The 19,986-nt window shown below is 45.4% G+C and overlaps 1 protein-coding gene across 2 annotated transcripts in view; it reads left to right on the plus strand.

The window, feature by feature from the left end:
- Positions 1-3,700: 3,700 nt before the first annotated feature.
- Positions 3,701-19,986, plus strand: part of LOC119182977 (uncharacterized) — a 34,240-nt gene continuing 17,954 nt past the window's right edge. The window contains exons 1-4 of one of the 2 annotated variants that reach the window (XM_075869281.1): positions 3,701-3,970; positions 4,092-4,167; positions 7,268-7,469; positions 18,500-18,603. In XM_075869281.1, coding sequence (XP_075725396.1) covers positions 7,313-7,469; positions 18,500-18,603 — 261 coding nt within the window. In that variant the 5' untranslated portion in view covers positions 3,701-3,970; positions 4,092-4,167; positions 7,268-7,312. Of the gene's footprint in view, positions 4,168-7,267; positions 7,470-18,499; positions 18,604-19,986 lie in introns of both variants that reach the window. The other variant, XM_075869280.1, reaches the window with a different exon arrangement.

Consider the following 19,986-nt stretch of genomic DNA (forward strand, 5'->3'; position numbering starts at 1 on the left):
GACGTTGTGACAGCGAGCGAAGCATCAGACTGAAGGGCGACCGAAGGCAACCTGAGCCAAGGATGGAGAAACAAGACCGCACAGATGGGACTCAACGTTTTCTACTCGAAGCCAGGAGTGTCGCGCTTAGGAAAAATTGCTGAGTTTGATCCTAAGTCACAGAATTTCGAGACTTACCAGGAGCGATTTAAACTGTTTGTGCACGCGAACGACATTGAAGAGGAAAAGAAGCTAGCGGTTTCCCTGACTGTAATAGGAGCAGAAGCTTATGAGGTCTTGAAGAACCTTGTACTGCCGGCTTCATCACGTGAGAAAACTTACGAGGAAGCAAAGCGGTTCTTGACAGAACGGAGCTCGGTAATCGCGGAGCGCTGCAGGTCCAACAAGCGGAATCAGCACGAAGGGCCCAAACGAAATGGTGCGCGCGCAGCTGGTTTTGCTGGCGTTACAAACGAAACAAATACAACAGTGAGGCATCACTGTCCCATTGTGTCGGAAGCCTTGTGGATAACAAGTATATAATGCAGCGGCCAAATGATGCATAGAAGCTGGGAAGAGCAATCGTTATCTGACACCATGAGTTAACCACCACGAATAACGACGAACTTCTCACCTCAACATGGTTCTTGACAGCCACGCAGCCATTGCTTTGGTAGACACCCAAGCTGACTACTTAGTTATGAGTTTAACTGTTGTCACCCATGGAAAGATAGTTCATACGAGGAGCGTTCCCATATTTCATTTGATGGAAGATAATCAATTACCGTTCATTAGCGTCGATTATGGCCGTTTGAAATAAATAAAGAAGGAGCAAAAGTACTGCCTGCTAAGGACAGAGCGCAACCCTCTGAAAAGGCTGTGAACTGCAAAGTACAGCATAATAAATAGCATGTGACTCTTTTCGAAGAGTTCTGTCTTGCCCCGAATACGACTATAAAGACTCACAGTGAATTTTTGTGGGTAAGAGACGGTAGGCTTTAGCAGAGTGTCATGATCCTCTTACGAAGAATAAAATGACTCGTATTCAAAGTATCACATAATCACCTCTGAGAGCAGTAAGGTGGTTCTGGCCGGCAACACTCCTACGCGGGTCAGGTCACACCGTACGAAGCATCAAGCGACTCTACCACAATTGTGGGGTACTTATTTGAACCATGCTCTTCTTTTTCGTGACTAGTGTTGAAACTAGTGAAGTATTCATTCTAAGCAAATGCAATAATACTTACCATTGCACCGAATGACGACAAGTAATAATAGTTGAGTTTTATCAATACTTTAATAAAACTCCTCAAAAGAGTACAGCTTTTTCCACAGAGTAATATTGAAAGCATAAAACATGGTCTGTAATTTCCGATGAACCAGTCGAGGTAATCATGCTTTGTGTTCTTGTATGAGCATAGCAAACCAATATGTGTGTTTATCATGTGCACTTGTGATTTCATGAATACAAACTGCAGATATTTGCATCATGTTCCTATGTAATCCTAGTGAATAAATAGAAAAATGGAGATGGAATAAGGCATCAGACCAGTGACTTCATTGTAGTCACTCTTCTTCACTGTGAGCCCCCCTGAAGAGTGATACCTGAAAAGCGAATGATAATATGATGAAAAAACATACTCGTATTAAAAGTTTGCAAAAGCTACTGAATAAGAGATTTATAGAGACATGACGAGCGCTCACAACAAATAAGCAGTAAAAAAGCATGTTAAAAACTATGTTTGTTTCCGCTATCGTATAAAACAGAGCATGGAAACATTACCTTTTGTAAAAACTCCCAAGGCAACACACTTGCAGCAAAAAATAATGTGAGCGTCTTTGAAACAACAGCCGCAATTTGTTTAGGCTTCTTTGGTTGGATGCCACTCTGCTCCTTTTCTATGTTATCTTGCTCAACGAACCAAAATGTCTAGGACCCACCGTCTTTTTGACAGGGCGAATACCGCTCTCGGTCTTTCCACCACGAGCAGTGAGACATCAGAAACCAGCGACACCTTCGTTTTCACGAGGACAAATGTCAAGTGAAGTAAAGAGGTGCGAGAAGCAAACTGGTGTTGTGTGGAAACCCTGATTATTTGTATTGAAAACCACCGTTTCTCCAACAAACTGTTACCGTTGATAAACACACCTGAGACCAGTGTTTTGTTTTAAATAAGTGTGAAAAGAAAGAAATTTTCCCGTAAAAGAACCTGGGAAGCTCGTTCTGCAAGAGGTTATAGTGATGCACGAATGAAAGCACTTCTTTTCAAAGAAATCGCTTCGAAATTTCCAATCATAACATACCTGGCGTTGCGCCGGCATATTGTCATACCGAGGCGCATCTTCCCGCCGTCAGGGGCAGCCGTGAGCGGGTACTGACCACGCGATTCACGAACATAAGCCACACCTAAATACCAGATGAGCACATGTGAGTGCGGCAGAGGCACGGAGCGAGCGCGAACGCTATGCGTCAAGGTTGGATATGTCCTATGCTAGACTAGTCGTTGCAGTCCCGTACAATCCCTCAATTTCGTTGTAACGCAAAGCATCAACACAGATGTATGCTTCGTCGGATAAATTGGTCACACATTGTGAAATGGGATCAAAAGAATCGACTGACAAGAAAAAAAGATGCAGGTGAATCTGGCCGCTCAGCTATCTCAAACAAATGCATATGCGTCAGTGTAACTTCTGTCTCTCGTGAATCGAGCTAGAAAAGCTCGCACTATTTATTATAGATAACTGTAGTAGTTTCACGGCCAAAAACAACGACATGATTATGGAGGACGCTCAAGTAGAGGGTTAAGGAATTTTTGACCACCTGGTGTTCTCCAACCTCTGTAAGTGAACGGGTATCCTGTGTTTCTCCTCGATGGAAAATGTGGCCGCCACCTTGATGGAAAACGTGCACCTAATGCTAAGTACACGGGCGTAAAACATTTTCGCCTCTATCGAAAATGCAGCCGCCATGACAGGGATTTGATCCCGCCACATTCGGGTCAGCAGTCGAGTGCCATAACCTCTAGACTACCCTGGCAGGTAAAACTTTCTTTAGTACGAATAGTTCACATATTTCTAAAGTCTGCTTAAGCTCACCCTAGGTTGCCTCTGTCAGCAGTAATTGTTTCATAAAGTGATATTTGCGGCTCTTGCAAGTGTTAAAAAGACCGAGATGAAAAATATTGTCAAACTACGAGCGGACATCGGTGTAGTTTATTGGAGCTTAAGTGCGTCTTTCCACGACACGCAACCACTCCGCTCACATTTTTAGACGTATTTGTTTATCTGTACGTTGATATGAACTGCTTGTTCAGGAAAAAAAAATAATTTGATTTCAATCTCGTGATTGGTATTTCTTCTAAGCAAAACGCTTATGTTCACGCCCCTGCATGAATGAAGCAATGAGTCGCCTCTTCTAGGTGTACGTTTCGATGCAAATATAACATTGTAGGAGTTCTATTTCTAACAGTGTTGGAACATTAACAGCGAAAAAGTTCGGACTGAGGAGCATTAAAGCAGCTGTTTTGTGGTACACCAACCAATTGTTGCCAGACAGAAACATTTTTTTCTGTAAAACAGCGTTGCGAAGTGCCATCGATAAGGCTGACTGAAGGAGAGCAATCCATGTCCAAACCGCAATAAGGGACTCAGTTTTGTTGCGGTGGCGTGTTATCGCTGTAGCCTACACAAGCGAGACATGAAAGCTGAGTCTGAAGTTTATTTCTACCCTGAGGGCGTCGCGAACCCAAATAACTGCTGTTTGTATTTCTTCTCGCCACCGGGCTTCGTTCTTCCGCCTTGTTCACTCTCCCCCGTGTTCACAAACGCTCCTCGCGTCAAATTCCGTCCTTCGCTTCACAGAGCTAAGCTCTGCGCCGTTGTTCGACTGAAAATGCCGATTCGCTTCTCAAGAATCGCTGCACACTATCGCTGATATGCACTGGCTTGTTCTGCCTAGAGACGGCGCTCCCATCGACTTTCTCAAGTGAAGGTAAAGCATCGTGCAAACGAACGTTCCAGAATACGGGTGTAGTATTGCAGAATTTGTGCAAGCGCTAGCTCACGATGAAAGCCCGCATACAAGACGGAGTTGTGTACTCTCCTTTTCCCAGCACGGATATTCCTTCTTGTTCAGCCTACACGGTCATCGAGGAAGCTCTATCGAGAAATCCGGAACGGGTGGCATTTGTGAGTGATTTCATTGTATCTTTTCACGCTGCATTGCAAGGCCTGGTGAACGGTAGCTTTCAATACTTCACGCTGTGCATTTTCGAGAACATCAGACCGAAGTTTCGCCACAGTCTTGAAGAAAGATGCCGATGCGTAGCAGTGCTGCGTACGGACGGAATCGCACTTGTCAGGAGCCGCGGAGCGCATGCCTGCGATCGCTGTTTTTCTCGACAGCTGCTATCTCACGTTAGCTACACGCTTCCGTTCGCACTTGAGTTAAAGGACATAGTATTCAGCATAATTATGTTAGGCATAATATGCGGCGGCATTCTTTGGAAAATTCTGCAGAAAACGGCAGCTGAAACGGCCCAGCTGGCCGCTTCAGACAAGTGGTATTCCATACGTCAATCGCTAAGCTGTCTATTTTCTGTACATGAATGTCACAATAATTTGTAGTAGATTACAATACAAAACTAACACGCGTTGTTTTGGTTGCCAGAGTGATACATTGCTTGCGTGGGCGGGAGTTTTGGTTCCGGCTTTGTCGCAGCGAGGAAGAACATGTGGTGACTGGAGGTGTTGTTCAAGCTCCTCATTTTTTTATCTGTTGGACTTCTCACAAGAAGTGTTTAGTATATCTAAATGTTTATGCACAATTTCCATCAGTGTGTCCATGTAATCGTGGCTTTTAGCTTCTAGTTTTGCTTAGTGTAGGGAAGTTCGCGATGCATGAGGTCTGTGGATTCGGCCAAATTTTAAACTGACTGAAAGCATATCCTAGGGAGAGCAGCTTTCGTGTGTGGAATGACGTTTCCTTCTGTTCACGGTAAGAACCGCAGATTGATGGCCTGTAACGTCATCTGAAGACGCTTTATGTAGTAGTCGGAATTTTCAGAAAAAACGATGACGTCTTGAGTAGACCAGTCAAAAATGGTAGTTCAGGCCTACCTTTAGAGCATTGATTAGTGCGTTGTACTGATGCAGTGCGTACGAAAATCGGAGGCGCTGAAGAAATAGCGAATCACAAGACCTTGAGCTCAAATAGGATATCTAGTGTTGCCATCAAAGTTCCGTCTCAATCTGTCTGTGTGACTTTCAGTTTGCCAGTAACCTGTCATGAAGTTCATCGATGAGAAATACCTCGAGTTGCGTAGCTGATCCGCAGTGTCGTTTGGTGGGAAAAAAAAAGATACCAGTCATCAGGGATTACGTTGATACGGTGGTGGTAGGTGCGGAATCGCAAGAATGCTATTTTAGAATTGACGCTTGGGGCAAGTTGGACGTGGTAATGTATTTTTAAAATGAGCAGCTCAAAAAAAAGAGGGCGCAACAAGCATCACGCAATGCCTTCTCATAAATAACTTTATTTGAAAGAACGCACAAAATTTAAACCACGACCAAGTGTCGCATGCTCGTACTTGATTGATAGTCAAACAAAATACAGAAAGACTTGTTCCAACAAAGATCAGAAACAGCTCGAAAGAAAGTGTTAACATGCGCGCATTGTACTAAGAGCTGAAATGATTGAACGAAAAATTCATGGTCATTCATTGCTACTGAGATTGTGCTTTTGCATTGATTGCCTTTTTTTTGTTAAAGGGGCCCTGCAACACTTTTGGAGCGTGGTCAAAAAAACGCCGCCCATCGGTAGTAGAGGCTCCCGGCAACACACGAGCCGAATATTATAGCGCACCCTATGGCCTGTAATCTACAATAATGCTAAGAGTCGGCTACAAATATAGCTTTCTCTTCTCTCTACAAATCACGGCATTAAGCCCAGTAAGCTCATCTATGAGCCATTGGCTGATTTGAACACGGTGCACTCGTTCGTTACAGAGATCGCCGCGGGAGGCCACGACTTGTCCATGCGCGTGCGCGATCACTCTAAAAAAGCCACGCATTCAAAAAAAAAACGAAGAAAAAAGTGTTCAAAGCCAGGAGGCGCGAGTAACGTGTTTTTTTTCCCTTTCCATCACTCGCTGCTTAGCTTCTAGTAATTTCGTCGTGACGAGAGAAGAGATAATGTAATTGCAGTATGCGACAAATCTTCGTAAGTACACTCGCACTGAACGGATTCTTAAAATTTTTGTGCCGTTGAATTCGTTAGGTAATGAGCTCCTCCGATGAATTTGTTCCGTGGTTGCTCGAAAAAGTGTTTCAGGGCCCCTTATATTAATGAGACTAAACAATGTCTCTTGTAGTCTGATTTTTATGCCTGAAGAAACAAATGTTATCACAAAAATTAGGGGTGCATCTGCGTTATGCATGGTGACAGGCGACATGTGAGTACGCGTTGCCTTATAGCGAACGCTGGAGTTCTGGCCTTACATTGAAACAACGGCCTTTTTTCAATGTACACATCAACACAGGAAAAACTAAACCTGTATACTAAAGTTATGCCTTGTACAAACGATGGCGTATGCTGTGCAGCCTTGTTTTTTTTTTTTTTTTGTCGCACGTGATGTTTTTTCGCCAGCTTGTTTTCAACTCTACATCAAGTGTTATGTTGCTTTCTCTGCTCCTAAAAATGAATAGCATTGGTAGTATAGCTAAAGAGAGGCTGGTGAAAAAAAATGATGACCAAAAAAATCTTTACCGTAAAGCACACTTCACCGTTTGTACCATGAACAAAGTGGCTTGTACACTGAATTGGGCTTCTCTGTGGTCATGTACACATTGAAAATCTCGCCATAGACTGAAAGCAAGACTAGAGAGGGACAACTGCTAAGAAAACTTGCTAGATTTGCAACTGGCTGGACAAGCAATTTCTGAGGAAGAGACCGAAGGCGTCTCAAAGCGTAGGGTCAGTTATCATTCCTAAAAACTGTAAACTAAGTGTAAGGACAGTCTGATTATTCGTATAATTATACCCAGCCAGACAGATCTGTATGTATGTTTACATTTAACGAAAATTTATGTATATGCCGTTGCTCGTACGTAAGTCTCGCACATCTTCGGTTAGAAGTGGCTCGGATTTATGTCAGACACCCATCCTGCCAGCATTTACGACGTTAAAGGCATAAAACTTTGTTCTGCATGCCTATTTTGAACGTATTTTTAATGATTATGAACGCCTCCTGCAATGAATAATATGGGCCTGAAATTTGATTCCACGCAGATTGAAGGTTCAATCAAAACAACTAGAGCGGAGTTATTAGCGCTCATGAAGCGCTATGCCGTGGGTTTCCAACAGCAAGGCATCAATCCGGGGGATCGTGTGTGCGCCCACCTAAAGAACAGTCTGGAAAACCTTGCGGCAATGTACGGCTGCATCTTCGCTGGAGCAACACTGGTGCTGGCGAAGACTTCCCTCACCGAAAGTGCGTAGCCAATGGGCGGCTGCTAATACACTCTTAGAAGTAAAGGCAGAAGAGGGGTTTGAGGTTTCTCTTTTAGAGGAGTAGCTAACCTGCCACACCCATTCGTCCGTTTTCGGAGCAATTGTGGAGGAACCTCTAGTACTCCCTCCTCCCCATGGTTACTCCTAAAGAGAGCAACAGTTGATTTTGGCACAATAGGAAAATAGGATTTTGGTTGACTTAGCTAGAATATTTTCAGTGTGCGCAGGCATGTGATTAGAGGTACAATCTGCATGCAAGCATTGCGTTGAGAAATAAATTTCAGAATATTGACAGGAAACACGGGATTTGAGTTCGCGGCTACTGAGTCAGCTAGCGTGTACCACACCACGTTACGGCGCCGCTTGGAAACAAACTCGTATATGTAGGCACTGAGGGGGGGGGGGGTCGTTTGCACATGGCGCGAGTACTCCTGCAGTTACTAAAAAAAAGGGGGGGGGGTGTGCTTTCCTTCCTTGAAGAGGAAAGCGCCCTTCTTGGCCCGCCTTGCGCAAACAATTGTAAACATGTTTTCGTTTTTTTGGGGGGGAGAGGGGGAGCAAAGCCCTGTTCTTGGTGCACGAAACTGGCCTAATTTGAGTCTAGGTGCACCAATGTTTGAGCAACTGTAGATAACAATGTCTGGGGAGATGCTTGCGCAGGCGCTAGAAGCACTACAAAGACGCAGCGGCATCAGTTCAATGAAGGAGATTGCTTGCGTCGCTTAAGAAACAATGAACAGCATGCCGCAGGTGCGGGAAGAGGCAGCTCGCAAACGTAGAGAAGCAACAGGAAGTAACAAAAAGAAGCGTTTTGCATGGACATCCGAACCACACAAGGGGCAAATCAGTAGGTGGTACCCCAGTCAGCGCCTGGCATATTTCCACTGAAAAGTTAATTTTTTCGCTGTGGTGGGGCCTACTTGGAGATTATTAAAAAAACACAGATAGGAATTAGCCACTTGAGGCGCAACCGTTGCGCCTCAAGTTCCACTTGAGGCGCAACGGTAAACAGACAGTGGAGCTAATGGGGAGCTTACCACATAGTGATGCAAAGCCTGAACTAACATTGGTGGTCTTATTTGTTTCTTTTTTCCTTCATTTTTTCATTTTTCTCTCTTTCTTGTCAATTTCTACTTATTCCATTCTCATCTCCTTTCCTTTCTATTTCTTTCTTTTTCGTTTTGCGTTTTTTTCCTCGCAATTTCGTACTTTCTTTTTCTTTTTTGGTCTTCTTTCTTTTTGAATTTATGTCTTTCTCTTTTTGAATATTTTTCCTTCGTTTCTTTCTGTCACTCTTCGCAACAGTCTCTTTAGAACACGTTGTATAGCGTTCGTCAATTGACTACACACTGTGAAAAAGGTCGGGAAAGATTATCACTCTCATCATAACTACTTCAATGTTCTATGTCTTTTGACCGTGTGCAATGGACTTTGTATATATATATATATATATATATATATATATATGTGTATATATATATAGGATATGGCACAACGGGAGCGTTGTCAACAAGGATAAATATATTTATTTCCCAACAGTTTCGGGAGGGGTCCTCCCTTCATCAGGGGATGAGTTATACTGACATGAATTTCCAAACTTCGTTGCTGCCGCGTCCGTGTCGCCTTGAAAGATGTTTGCGAGAGTGAGAGAGAACTAAAAAAAGAAAAAAACAAAAAAAAAACAAAAAAGGGGGGAGAAAAACGATGAAAAACAAAAAGAAAGAAAAGAAAGGAAGTAAAAAAGAGGAAGAACCACTGTCAACACTGATAACCAAACCAACTGTCCGTGTACGTCCACATACGGTTCTTATCACGTGCTGTTAAGTTCTACATCAGTACATAGTTCAGTTGAGTACATCATCAATGGAGCGTTTGTCGCGGAGATAGCCAAATTACCCTACGAAGTGTGCCGTCATCGGAGACTCAATCATGCGGTACGTCCACACGCACTTCAGCCCGAACGACTCATCAACGCCGTGCTTCATCTCCTATGGTGGTGCTATGTTTTCAGACATTCCGGCGCTACTTGAGTACCTATCTTACCGGGTGGACACGTTGTTTCCGCATGTGGGCACCACGGACATCCTGAAGACGAACTCTTCAAGATCACTGCATTCGTTGACGGAAGCATTGACGCGAATGAGGCAGTTGCGCCCGAACATCAAGACACTGCATCTTAGTCTGCCACTACCTGGCGCACTCAATCGCCGACGGCGGGACTCGAACTGGCGATCAATGAATCGGTTTATTATGGAGGTACAGCGATTCAGCAGAGAGGCCCGCCGTCTCTGCCACTACGGGTTGTTAGGAGCAGGCGTCTATTACGTCGAACATGGTTTCTCAATACTCCCGCTGCGCCGCTTCCTGGCTGCTGACGGCTTACATGCAAGCTTCGAGGGAGTCGCGCGGCTGGCACAGCACACGAGGGTGCAGCTGCGATTGACGTCGGCGGCATGGAGATCGGCGGCAATCGCTTGCACGGACAACTCCAGTGCCAAGCCCCCTCAACAACAAGGAGCCCAGCGACACACAGAGCCATCCAGGGCACCAGCAATGATGTCGCCACTACCGCCAGCGAGCCAGTGAGTCCCACCAGTGAGTCAGAGATCGGCGGCAACGGCTTGCACGGCAAACTCCAGTGCCAAACCCACTCAACAACAGGGAGCCGAGGGACACAAAGAGCCATCCAGGGTCCCAGCAGTGACGACGTCACCACTCCCACCAGCGAGGCCTTACAACACCAGGCGGACGAATGCGGCGAAGACCAAGGTGGCGGCTTCCAAATGATACGGGGAAACAAAAGGTACGGGCAGTCTTAAACACGCATGGTCCCACTCATTTCTATCGATTAGGAAAATCATTGAAAAGCGGGTGTAATACGAAAAAAACACGCGGAACAACTAACCAAATATCTATCTCACGAAATTGCACCTAAGGGCCTCCGCCTAGCCTGCAACCCTCTATGTCTACACTAAGTGAAGCAGAAAGGGGGAAGTGGGAAAAAATATTACTAGAAGCGTCCTTGCAACTGACTCGGGTCATTGCGGACCATAGTGAGCGTAAGGCCGCCGAATACAGTGTCACGGAGGCCACGCAGAAATTGGTATCTCATCTCGGAGAGCATGAGGCAAGAGAACTGCAAACATATGAACTGAAGAAGAGAGGCGAAATTTCAGTAATAAAAGATAGAAAATTGAAGCGGGACTGCAGTAGCTCCACGGCTCTGCAACAGGAAAATAGGAATGATGCCGTACAAGAACGCCAGGGACCACCCGTACAACAACCTAACTTTGAGGAGAAAAATGGGAACTCGAAACTACACTGCAATCCTAATCAAAACATCCTTACTCTCGAATATGACGCTGACACTCCCGTGCCACGTGATAGCCAAAAGCAGCCGAAAACTCATGAGAAAAATGTCCTAAATCTGTCAAACACAACACTGACACCCGCTCAGCTTCTACTTTTGTCGAGAGGCTTGACCTTTTGTCCATCATCCGGTAGATTCAATGAATATGAACTGTACCAACACCTCGATAACTTTGCGCGTAATCTCCGCCTCCGTGAATACTTTCATGATCGCAAGGACTGTACGGACGAGAATAGAGTGATTGGTGGTGACAAATCATGGTGTCCGGGTGAGCAGAGGGACAAACACCTCGATATGTATATATCAGCAGTTCAAAAAGATATCATCAGAGCGTATGAACAAAATCGGCCATTTCGAAACAACCTATCAAAGTCAGAACGAAGGGAACTCGATGAACTACGAAAAAACACTGGAATTACTATCAAACCGGCTGATAAAGGGGGCTGCATAGTAATTCTAAACACGTAGGACTACTTGAAGGAAGGGGAACGACAGCTCTCAGACACAAAATTCTACAAAGAACTTCCAACAAACCCGACTCCCGAATTAGAAAGGGAGATAAAAGTAACCCTAAACAATCTCCACCGGGACGAGAAAATTACCGGCAAAATGTTAAAAGCAATGTTACCGGCCCATTCTGTTCCCGGACGATTCTATTTGCTCCCCAAAATACACAAGGCAGGTAATTCGGGACGTCCGATAGTATCCAGTAACAGCACATCAACAGAAAATATATCAGAATTCATCAATTCCTTAATAAAAAACATCCTCCAAATTTTACCTATTACCTAAAGGACACAAACCAATTCATCTGCGAAACTTCAAGTCTCGACATCCCAGGCGGCAGTTTTCTGGTGACCATGGACGTCTGCTCACTGTACACCAGCATACCCCACCATGACGGAATAGCGGCTATGGTGTCTGAATATGTAAAATCTGACTCATCAACTAGTGTAAGTGGCGAGGTACTGTTTACACTTCTTCAACTTGTACTAAATTATAACCATTTTGAGTTCAGTGGCAAGCATTTCCTTCAGGTCAGTGGCACTGCAATCGGCACGAAAATGTCCCCAAACTTCGCGAGCACCTTTATGGCTTCACTTGAAATCCCATTCATTGAGGGACGCACCTTGAAACCTTTCTACTACAGAAGATACTTAGACAATATTTTTCTGATATGAAACCATGATGAGGGAAGTCTTTTCTGCTTCATAGAGGATTTTAACAAGTGCCACCCGTCAATAATATTCACGCACAAAATTTCCAAAACTAGCATTAACTTTTTGGACGTCACTGTCACGGTCGAAAATGACCGCTTGTCAACAAACCTTTACAAAAAGCCTACAGACCGTCAAATGTACCTACACTTCAACAGCAGCCACCCAAAGCATTGCAAAATGGGTATTCCATATTCTCAGGCCTACCAGTACAGAAGAATATGCACCGATATGCGGGAATTTCACAGACACGCGGAACACCTAAAGCATTCCTTATTGAAACAAAATTATCCGGAAGACATTATTGACGATGCCATACTACGTGCTCGCAACGTGAACAGGAATGATATAATTAAGGGACCAAACAGAGTATCTAAAACGACTTCCCAAACGAACCTTGTACTAACTTAATCCTCATCAGCGCCACGAATCAACAACATACTTTCCCGCCATTTCAACATAATCAGGCAAAGCAAACGACTATTTTCGCGAAGCCACCTCACGTGGTGTACCGCCGGGATAAAAATCTGAAGGACATTCTTGTCAGAGCAAAAACAAACACCTCCAACTTTCAATCAAAGTACCATCCCTGCGGAAAAGCTCGATGCAAGGTATGCCCACAGATGGTCACAACACGTGAATCCAAAGCGAACTTCTCGGATTTCAAATTCTGCATAACTGAAAGCCTTAATTGTGACTCCAGTAACGTAATATACATGCTACATTGCAACATCTGTGGACAAGAATATATCGGACAAACAGACACGCCATTTCGGCTGCGGTAGAATAATCACCGGTACCACGCCACTTCACTGCCGTAGCTACCTTTATCTAGACATCTGCGCCTGCCAAACCACAGTTTTGAAAATATCAGCGTAACTCTTTTGCAGTCCGGTTTCTCAAACAGACGCGAGCGCGAACAGCGTGAGGCATATTTTATTTTCAAATTTCGAACATTAGTAGCCGGCATCAACGAGGACCCCGGAAAACTCAACTGCCTCCGAGAAGTAAGCCAGGAGGAAATTGGTGACAAAGATTGATAGCTGGAGACCATGCTTTTTTCTGACTGACTCGTACGTGTACACTGTCCTTTCTTCCTTTTTTTTCTTCCTTTTTTTTCTTCCTTTTTTTTCCACATGCACATACAAAGAGTTTACATTCGCCTACCACTTGATGACCATTGAAGTTAAACGGACGAAGATTAAAGGTAAAGAGCCGACCGACCCATTAACGGGAAACCCTTCCTTTACGCACGCCGCACGCCGACCGACCCATTACGGGGAAACCCTTTCTTTACGCACGCCGTCACGGACCCTCCCGGCACCGCGGCGACAATCTTGGGTGGCCCGACACACGTCGAGAACTGAACAGCACGTGATAAAAACCGTATGTGGATGTACACGGACAGTTGGTTTCGTTCTCAGTGTTGACAGTGGTTCTTCCTCTTTTTTGCTTTCTTTATTTTCTTTTTCTTTTTCGTAGTTTTTCTCTCCCCTTTTTTGTTTTTTTTTTCTTTTTTCAGTTCCCTCTCACTCTCGCAAACATCTTTCAAGGCTAGAGGGACGCGGCAGCAACGAAGTTTGGAAGTTCATGTCAGTATAACTCACCCCCTGATGAAGGGAGGACCCCTCCCGAAACTGTTGGGAAATAAATATATTTATCCTTGTTGACAACGCTCCCGTTGTGCCATATCCCATACCTTCACGAAGACTAACTGGCCCATTGAATTATTACTCCCACTATATATATATATATGTATATATATATATATATATATATATATATATATATATGTGTGTGTGTGTGTGTGTGTGTGTGTGTGTGTGTGTGTGTGTGTGTATTATGAAGCCTTGGTAGTCTTGGCTGCGTCAGCATTTATTTGAGGAAAGACCTCGCAAAACGAACGGGCAGAGCCAGTACACAGACGATGACGATGAAGAGGACTCAGAGTGGCAATGAGGACCAAGAGACAAGCGGATGATGTTGATTGTAATCATGCAGGGATGAGGACGACGTAAGTAACAAATGTCCTCAATATATATATATATATATATATATATATATATATATATATTTGAAGAATGACACAAAAACCCGTCCTTGCTGATTTGTCTGACTTCGCTATTTCCTTTCTCTAGCCGAGTATGTGCCCATTCCAAAGCCCGGTGGTACTGTCATCCTTAAATTTGGCCATAACTGCGACGTAGCATGACCAACTGTCCAAACCGTTTCTGGTGCGCGTCACCGAGCCCGCCGTGGTGGTCTATCTTGCCTACGCTGCGGGCTGCGTTTCCGAAATGCAGATCTTTGGGGGGACCAGCAATGGCTTTGACGGGGTGGCCGCCGCAAGTCTCCCTTGCAGAGTGGCTTTCCTTGTCTCGCTGCCAAATATTCTTGGGGATGACAATGGCTGTATGGCGGCGGTCGACCTCGGCCTCGCCGCGACGTATTTTCGACGTCGTAGAATGAGGGCACCAGTGGGCACCACTGGGCACCACTGGCTATGTCGAGACGGTCGTCACACGCCTAGCAGCATAATATGCCGTCGCTGTTTCGGGCTTAGGTTTAAGCTGTGCTTACAGATGTTAACGTGCTGGGCAGTTACGTATTTGCCCAACGAAGGATGCTTGTGAGTTCGCACAGGCTGCGACACGCGGCCTCCATGGTATGACGCTGAGGCCTCTGAGCTGCAGTCTGACTCGCCAATTCCATCAAGAAGGAAAGACGCTCTCTGATGACTCCGTATCACGTTCATATTAATTAACGCCTCCGGAATCGAACCCCACGAGGCAGACGCCAGCGTTGCAGAGAGGCACCATCTTGCCGCTTCCTGCGAGTTGGTCACCGTCTTACCGATCAGTGTCGTGTTTCCCGCTGACGCATGTTGCCTGCCGGAGTGCCATACGGCACTGTGGTGGTGCTCGGGTGCGCTGCCTGTCATCGTCACCAGCGGCGAATGCCAGGCTGGCAGATCGCAACACCACATGGAAGTGTTAGATAAATCTGTTTTCGGCAGCCATAAACTTCCGTGCAGTTCGAGAACACTCGGCCAAAGACTGTCGTGGAGTCTTAAGATGTATTTCCTGCTGGTGAATAAGGATGCCGTTAATGCGGGACATCTGTGGTTGGGATGCTTCAAAATTATGTTTTGGGTAGTAAACGTTCGGGGTCAGAGTGCAGCGATTGACTACACCTCTATCTATGATAAGCTGAACCTCACCAGACAAAAGGTTGTCTGCACCCAAAACCTTGTCCATGTGCAATTCTTCGAGGATGGAAACGGTGGCAAAGAACTTGCCCCTGGCGTTGGTTCACAGCTGCAAATCGAATGCACCAAAAGGCAAAGCGCTTCCACTGACGCCTCTCAAGGTTGCCTTGGACCAAAATGGGAGGGTAACGGGGTCATGGCGTTGGCGTAGCGCAGTATGGGCAGCTTCAGTTTGTACAACATCCGTAAGGTCCCCGATTCCGTCGACTTGGCCTTGTACTCTAAGAAGCGGTTGCGTCGGGGATATAAGGAAGGAAGAACGTTTAAGCAGAAAGGCAGGGAGGTTTGCCAGTTCTTAGACCGGCTGGCTACCCAGTGTTGGGGAAAGGGGTGAGGGGAAGGAAAGATGTTAAAAAGAAATGTCGCGAAGAGAGAGAGAAAGTACAAAGAAAAATTTGCGACAGAAAAAACCAACATCAAAGAGTATAAGAGACTAAAGTCTGTCTCTGAGGCCAGTTGTCCGCAAAAAGCGCAGCAAAGCTTTCAAAGCCTTTTGGGCTGAGGATAGGCTCGGCCAATGACCCAGAATCTTTTGTTCCGACAAAGGCCGATCGTCTAGTCTATCCAGAGCTACAGTGAGTTCTTGTCTTTGCGCGTTGAAATGGGTGCACTCACACAGAAGGTGTGCGATGGTTTCTTCGCAGCTGCAGTAAGTGCATGTAGGAGAGCTGGCCATTCCAACGAGATAAGAGTATGCGTTCGTGAAGGCAACTCCAAGCCACAGGTGGCATAGAAGAGTCTTCTCAGCTCGAGATATCCTTGGGGGAAGACGGAGCTGCAGATCGGGATCCAAGTTATGCAGGCGCGCGTTTGTGAAGTCTGTTGAGTTCCACTGTACCAGTGTGAGGTCACGTGCAAGCGAACGAAGTCTTGTAGCTGCGTCGGTTCTTGAGAACGGGATGGCTGTGTATTGGGTACCATCGTGTGCAGATCTAGCGGCCTCATCTGCGTGGTCATTGCCATATATACCGCAATGACCTGGTATTCACTGATACACTATGCTGCGCTGTTTTTCGATTGCTTGGTGATGAAGAAGCCTTATTTCAGCTACTGACAGTTCATTAGATCTATGGCGAAAGGGTGACATAAGACATTGAAGAGCTGCCTTCGAGTCCGAGAAGATAGAAGAAATTCCCGAAGGTTCTTCCACTATGAACTCCAATGCTGCACGTATGGCGGCGAGTTCTGCAGCTGTCGACGACATCAAATGCAATGTCATGAATTTTATTGTGATGTGCCTCTTGGGAATAACCACCGCCCCTGCAGAGCTTACTGAAGACACCGAGCCATCCATGTATTTGTGAAGGCGTCGGGGATATAGTAATTCAACGTGGTACACGGGGTGGAATCACGATGAGCCCCTCCTAACACAACATTGCTGAAATCTAACAGACAATAATGCCAAGGAAATATAGGGGAGGAAATAAAGGGTGCCGTGGGCAGGAAGCGGTTCCTGCCCACAGCAAGTTGTTATCTTTTCAATCACTTTTTTTTCACATTTACCGTACATTTTGGTCTAATAACCTCCCCTATATTTCATTGGCATTATCGTCTGTTACATTATATATATATATATATATATATATATATATATGTGTGTGTGTGTGTGTGTGTGTGTGTGTGTGTGTGTGTGTGTGTGTGTGTGTGTGTGTGTGTGTGTGTGTGTGTGTGTGTGTGTGTGTGTGTGTGTGTGTGTGTGTGTGTGTGTGTATATATATATAGGCCTGAATGTAGGATTATAGGGGCACAGTCACTAAGAAAAGTTGCTAGCTTCGGAGCTGGCTAGTGAAGCACCGCCTGAAAAAGACCGAAGCAGTCTCGAAACGTACGGTCAGTTTTTATTATACTATGCTCTAAATGCACGGGCACAGTCGGCTTATTCCTATAATTTTACTTAGCCAGACAAATATGCCATCATCTTTACATTTAAGAAAATATTTCTATTGAAATGTTGAGTTTAACATCCCGAAACGACCAAACTATTAACAGAGACCCTGTAGTGAAGGGCTCCGCAATTTCCGGCCACATGAGGTTACATTATTAGGCACCTAAATCTGAGCACACGGGTCTGTAGCATTTCTGTCTTCATAGCTTTCCAGTGGATTCCCGCTCATTGCGGCGTGATGGGAAACGAAGAGGCAGACGCTGAAGCTAAAAATGCCTTAAGCAGTGCCCCTGAAGTACGCATTGCGTTTTCACGAGCTGACACGAACGCCCTGCTTCGCTGCGTGATGCGCAGCTACACACTTCAGCACTGGACCAAACCGGAACGGCGACACCAGCGACTTCACAAATGGGACCCGGAAATTAGGTTCCGCATGACTCCTAAATTTCAACGGCAACTCACAAGTATGATCCACCGCATTCGTCTTGGTGTAGCGTACACCAGACGTTACGCACATACCATCGGTCGCAGTGACACCGCTCCTAATTGTGAACACTGTGATGTGCCAGAAACACTTGAGCACATATTTTGTGTCTGCCCAGCATACGCACGTGAACGACAAACACTGATTTCTTCTACTGAACTATATCGCAGTTGGGCATTAACTGATGAGACCATGTTGGGCCCTTGGCCAGACACCAACAGTGCAACTGCGGTCACAAGAGCAGTTATTACGTTTTTAGAAACAACTGGACTATGTGCGCGGCTATAAAATGTGTCTCAGCTAGAAAGAACACTACATGCTCACCTCTCTATTTCACCATCGTCATCCATTATTCTTTCTTTTCCCCTTTCCCTTCCCCCTGTGTAGAGTAGCAGGCTAGAGCAAGCTATCGCTCAGGCCGACCTCTCTGCCTTTCTGTAAATAAACTTACCTTACTACGCCTTCATAGAAAATGCAGGTACCGCAGTCCGAATTTGATCTCACAACCTGCGGGTAAGCAACCCAGTACCTTAGCCACTATACCACCGTGGCGGGGCAAAATGGTTAAACGTAGGAACTTGCCAACTATGCGAGTTAATGTAGTATATCCCACCGTTCTCATTTGTGTTTCAAGATGGCACTGCGCCGTTTGATGACGCTTATTTTCGTGAAATAAACCGCAAAACATCAGTGATGCTACGTCAGTTTTATTGTTGCTGATTTAGGCGCTCGTAGAAAAACAGTTCTTTTATATATATGTGGCTTTTGTGGTCTATCATTTTGCAGGAGAGCTGCGTGGGCAGATCGTCGACAGTGACAGCTCACATGTTCTTACAGACGTTGAACTGGCCGAAAAAGTGACAAAAGCAATTTTGTGTCTTGAACTCAAGGTACGTGAATTAAACCAGCATATATTTCTTGAGAGAATATGAACGCTTATTTGAATTGAATAAATCTTCGCTCCCAGATAAACTATTCACTCTGAGTGAACAGTTTTGAGACTAAAAATGTTGGCATAGAATGGTTAATAGATGAGTGTCGGTGCTTCTAGCTATGGCTTTTAGGGTGCATCAGGCCCCGTAGTGATGGATCACTATGAATTGCTTCAACTAGTTTTCTATGTAAAATGTTATATTTTAGTGGCTTATTCATTTTATTCATTCTAAAATATTCCTATGACGAGCAATTTTCAGCGCAAAGCAGCCTTAAAAATTGTCATTTTACTAAATGTCGATTTTCCGTTACTTAATAATAGGACTCCTAATTCGAAGCTGATCAAGAGATCACTAAATTATGCTTGAATTTCGGCCACCTTTATCAGCTCATTTCATATGCCACGTAACTTCGATTGAAGGTGCATGACTATGTCGAAGCACATTAAGCAGGTATGATAGGGCAAGTGGTACTTGCCAGTTTGAACGCAATATTTTAGAAGCCAAGTGTGCACATATATGCGAGTATGTACATGATATTTCACATGCCCACCAAGAATGCCACTGGGTGCCATGTGATATCCTCCTCTGTAAAGGCTTCACCAGGGTGGAGGAGCGCTGGCTTCTCCACTTCTTCACCAATACTGTACTGTGCCCGGCAGTACTGGAGCATTTTAATTCGGCCTTCTCGGGCACATGCTGCAATGTTAGAAGTCTTGTGACACATATCATGTGTTTTTGGCATGTCCCTCAAATTCCATCTACCCCCCACTTCAACCCACGCGAGAGAACTGAGAAGCTGTGCTGCTCCGTTTCTCTGCCTTCCAAGCCCAACAGGCGTTAGGGGCTAGGATACCGCACTAGGGATCCTTCTAGTGTTTATCAAAGGCGGGCCCTTTAGACTCGCCTTATTTATACCTCTCACTGTAAATATAATAATAAATGCTTTTCACCACCACCACTAGTCGACGGTTATTAAAATGGGTTAGTGGGTCGGTTTGCCATTGAAAAGCTTTTCACGCAGCCTTTCGCATTCACCTCATGCAGTTATTAGGGGCTAAGCTCTTTAAGGCGTGGACCTGTCTCCCCTCCGTCGCTGTCCTACGTAGCCACCGGGTTGCGAGATGGGAGATGGCGGTACTTGGTGTGTTCGCTAGGTGAACGCATGAATGAACGCATGGACGCATGGAGAGACAGACTAGCAGATGGACAGACGGATGGACAAACGCGTGGAGCGGGTATGTGCCACAGGGGATGTGAGATGGCGGTTTGGAGTGTTGACTAGATGGACGCACGGACGGCCGGACAGAGAGACCAGAGAATGGATGGACAGATGGATGG

This window comes from Rhipicephalus microplus, chromosome 7, assembly GCF_043290135.1.
Source record: "Rhipicephalus microplus isolate Deutch F79 chromosome 7, USDA_Rmic, whole genome shotgun sequence".
Lineage (NCBI taxonomy): Eukaryota > Metazoa > Arthropoda > Arachnida > Ixodida > Ixodidae > Rhipicephalus > Rhipicephalus microplus.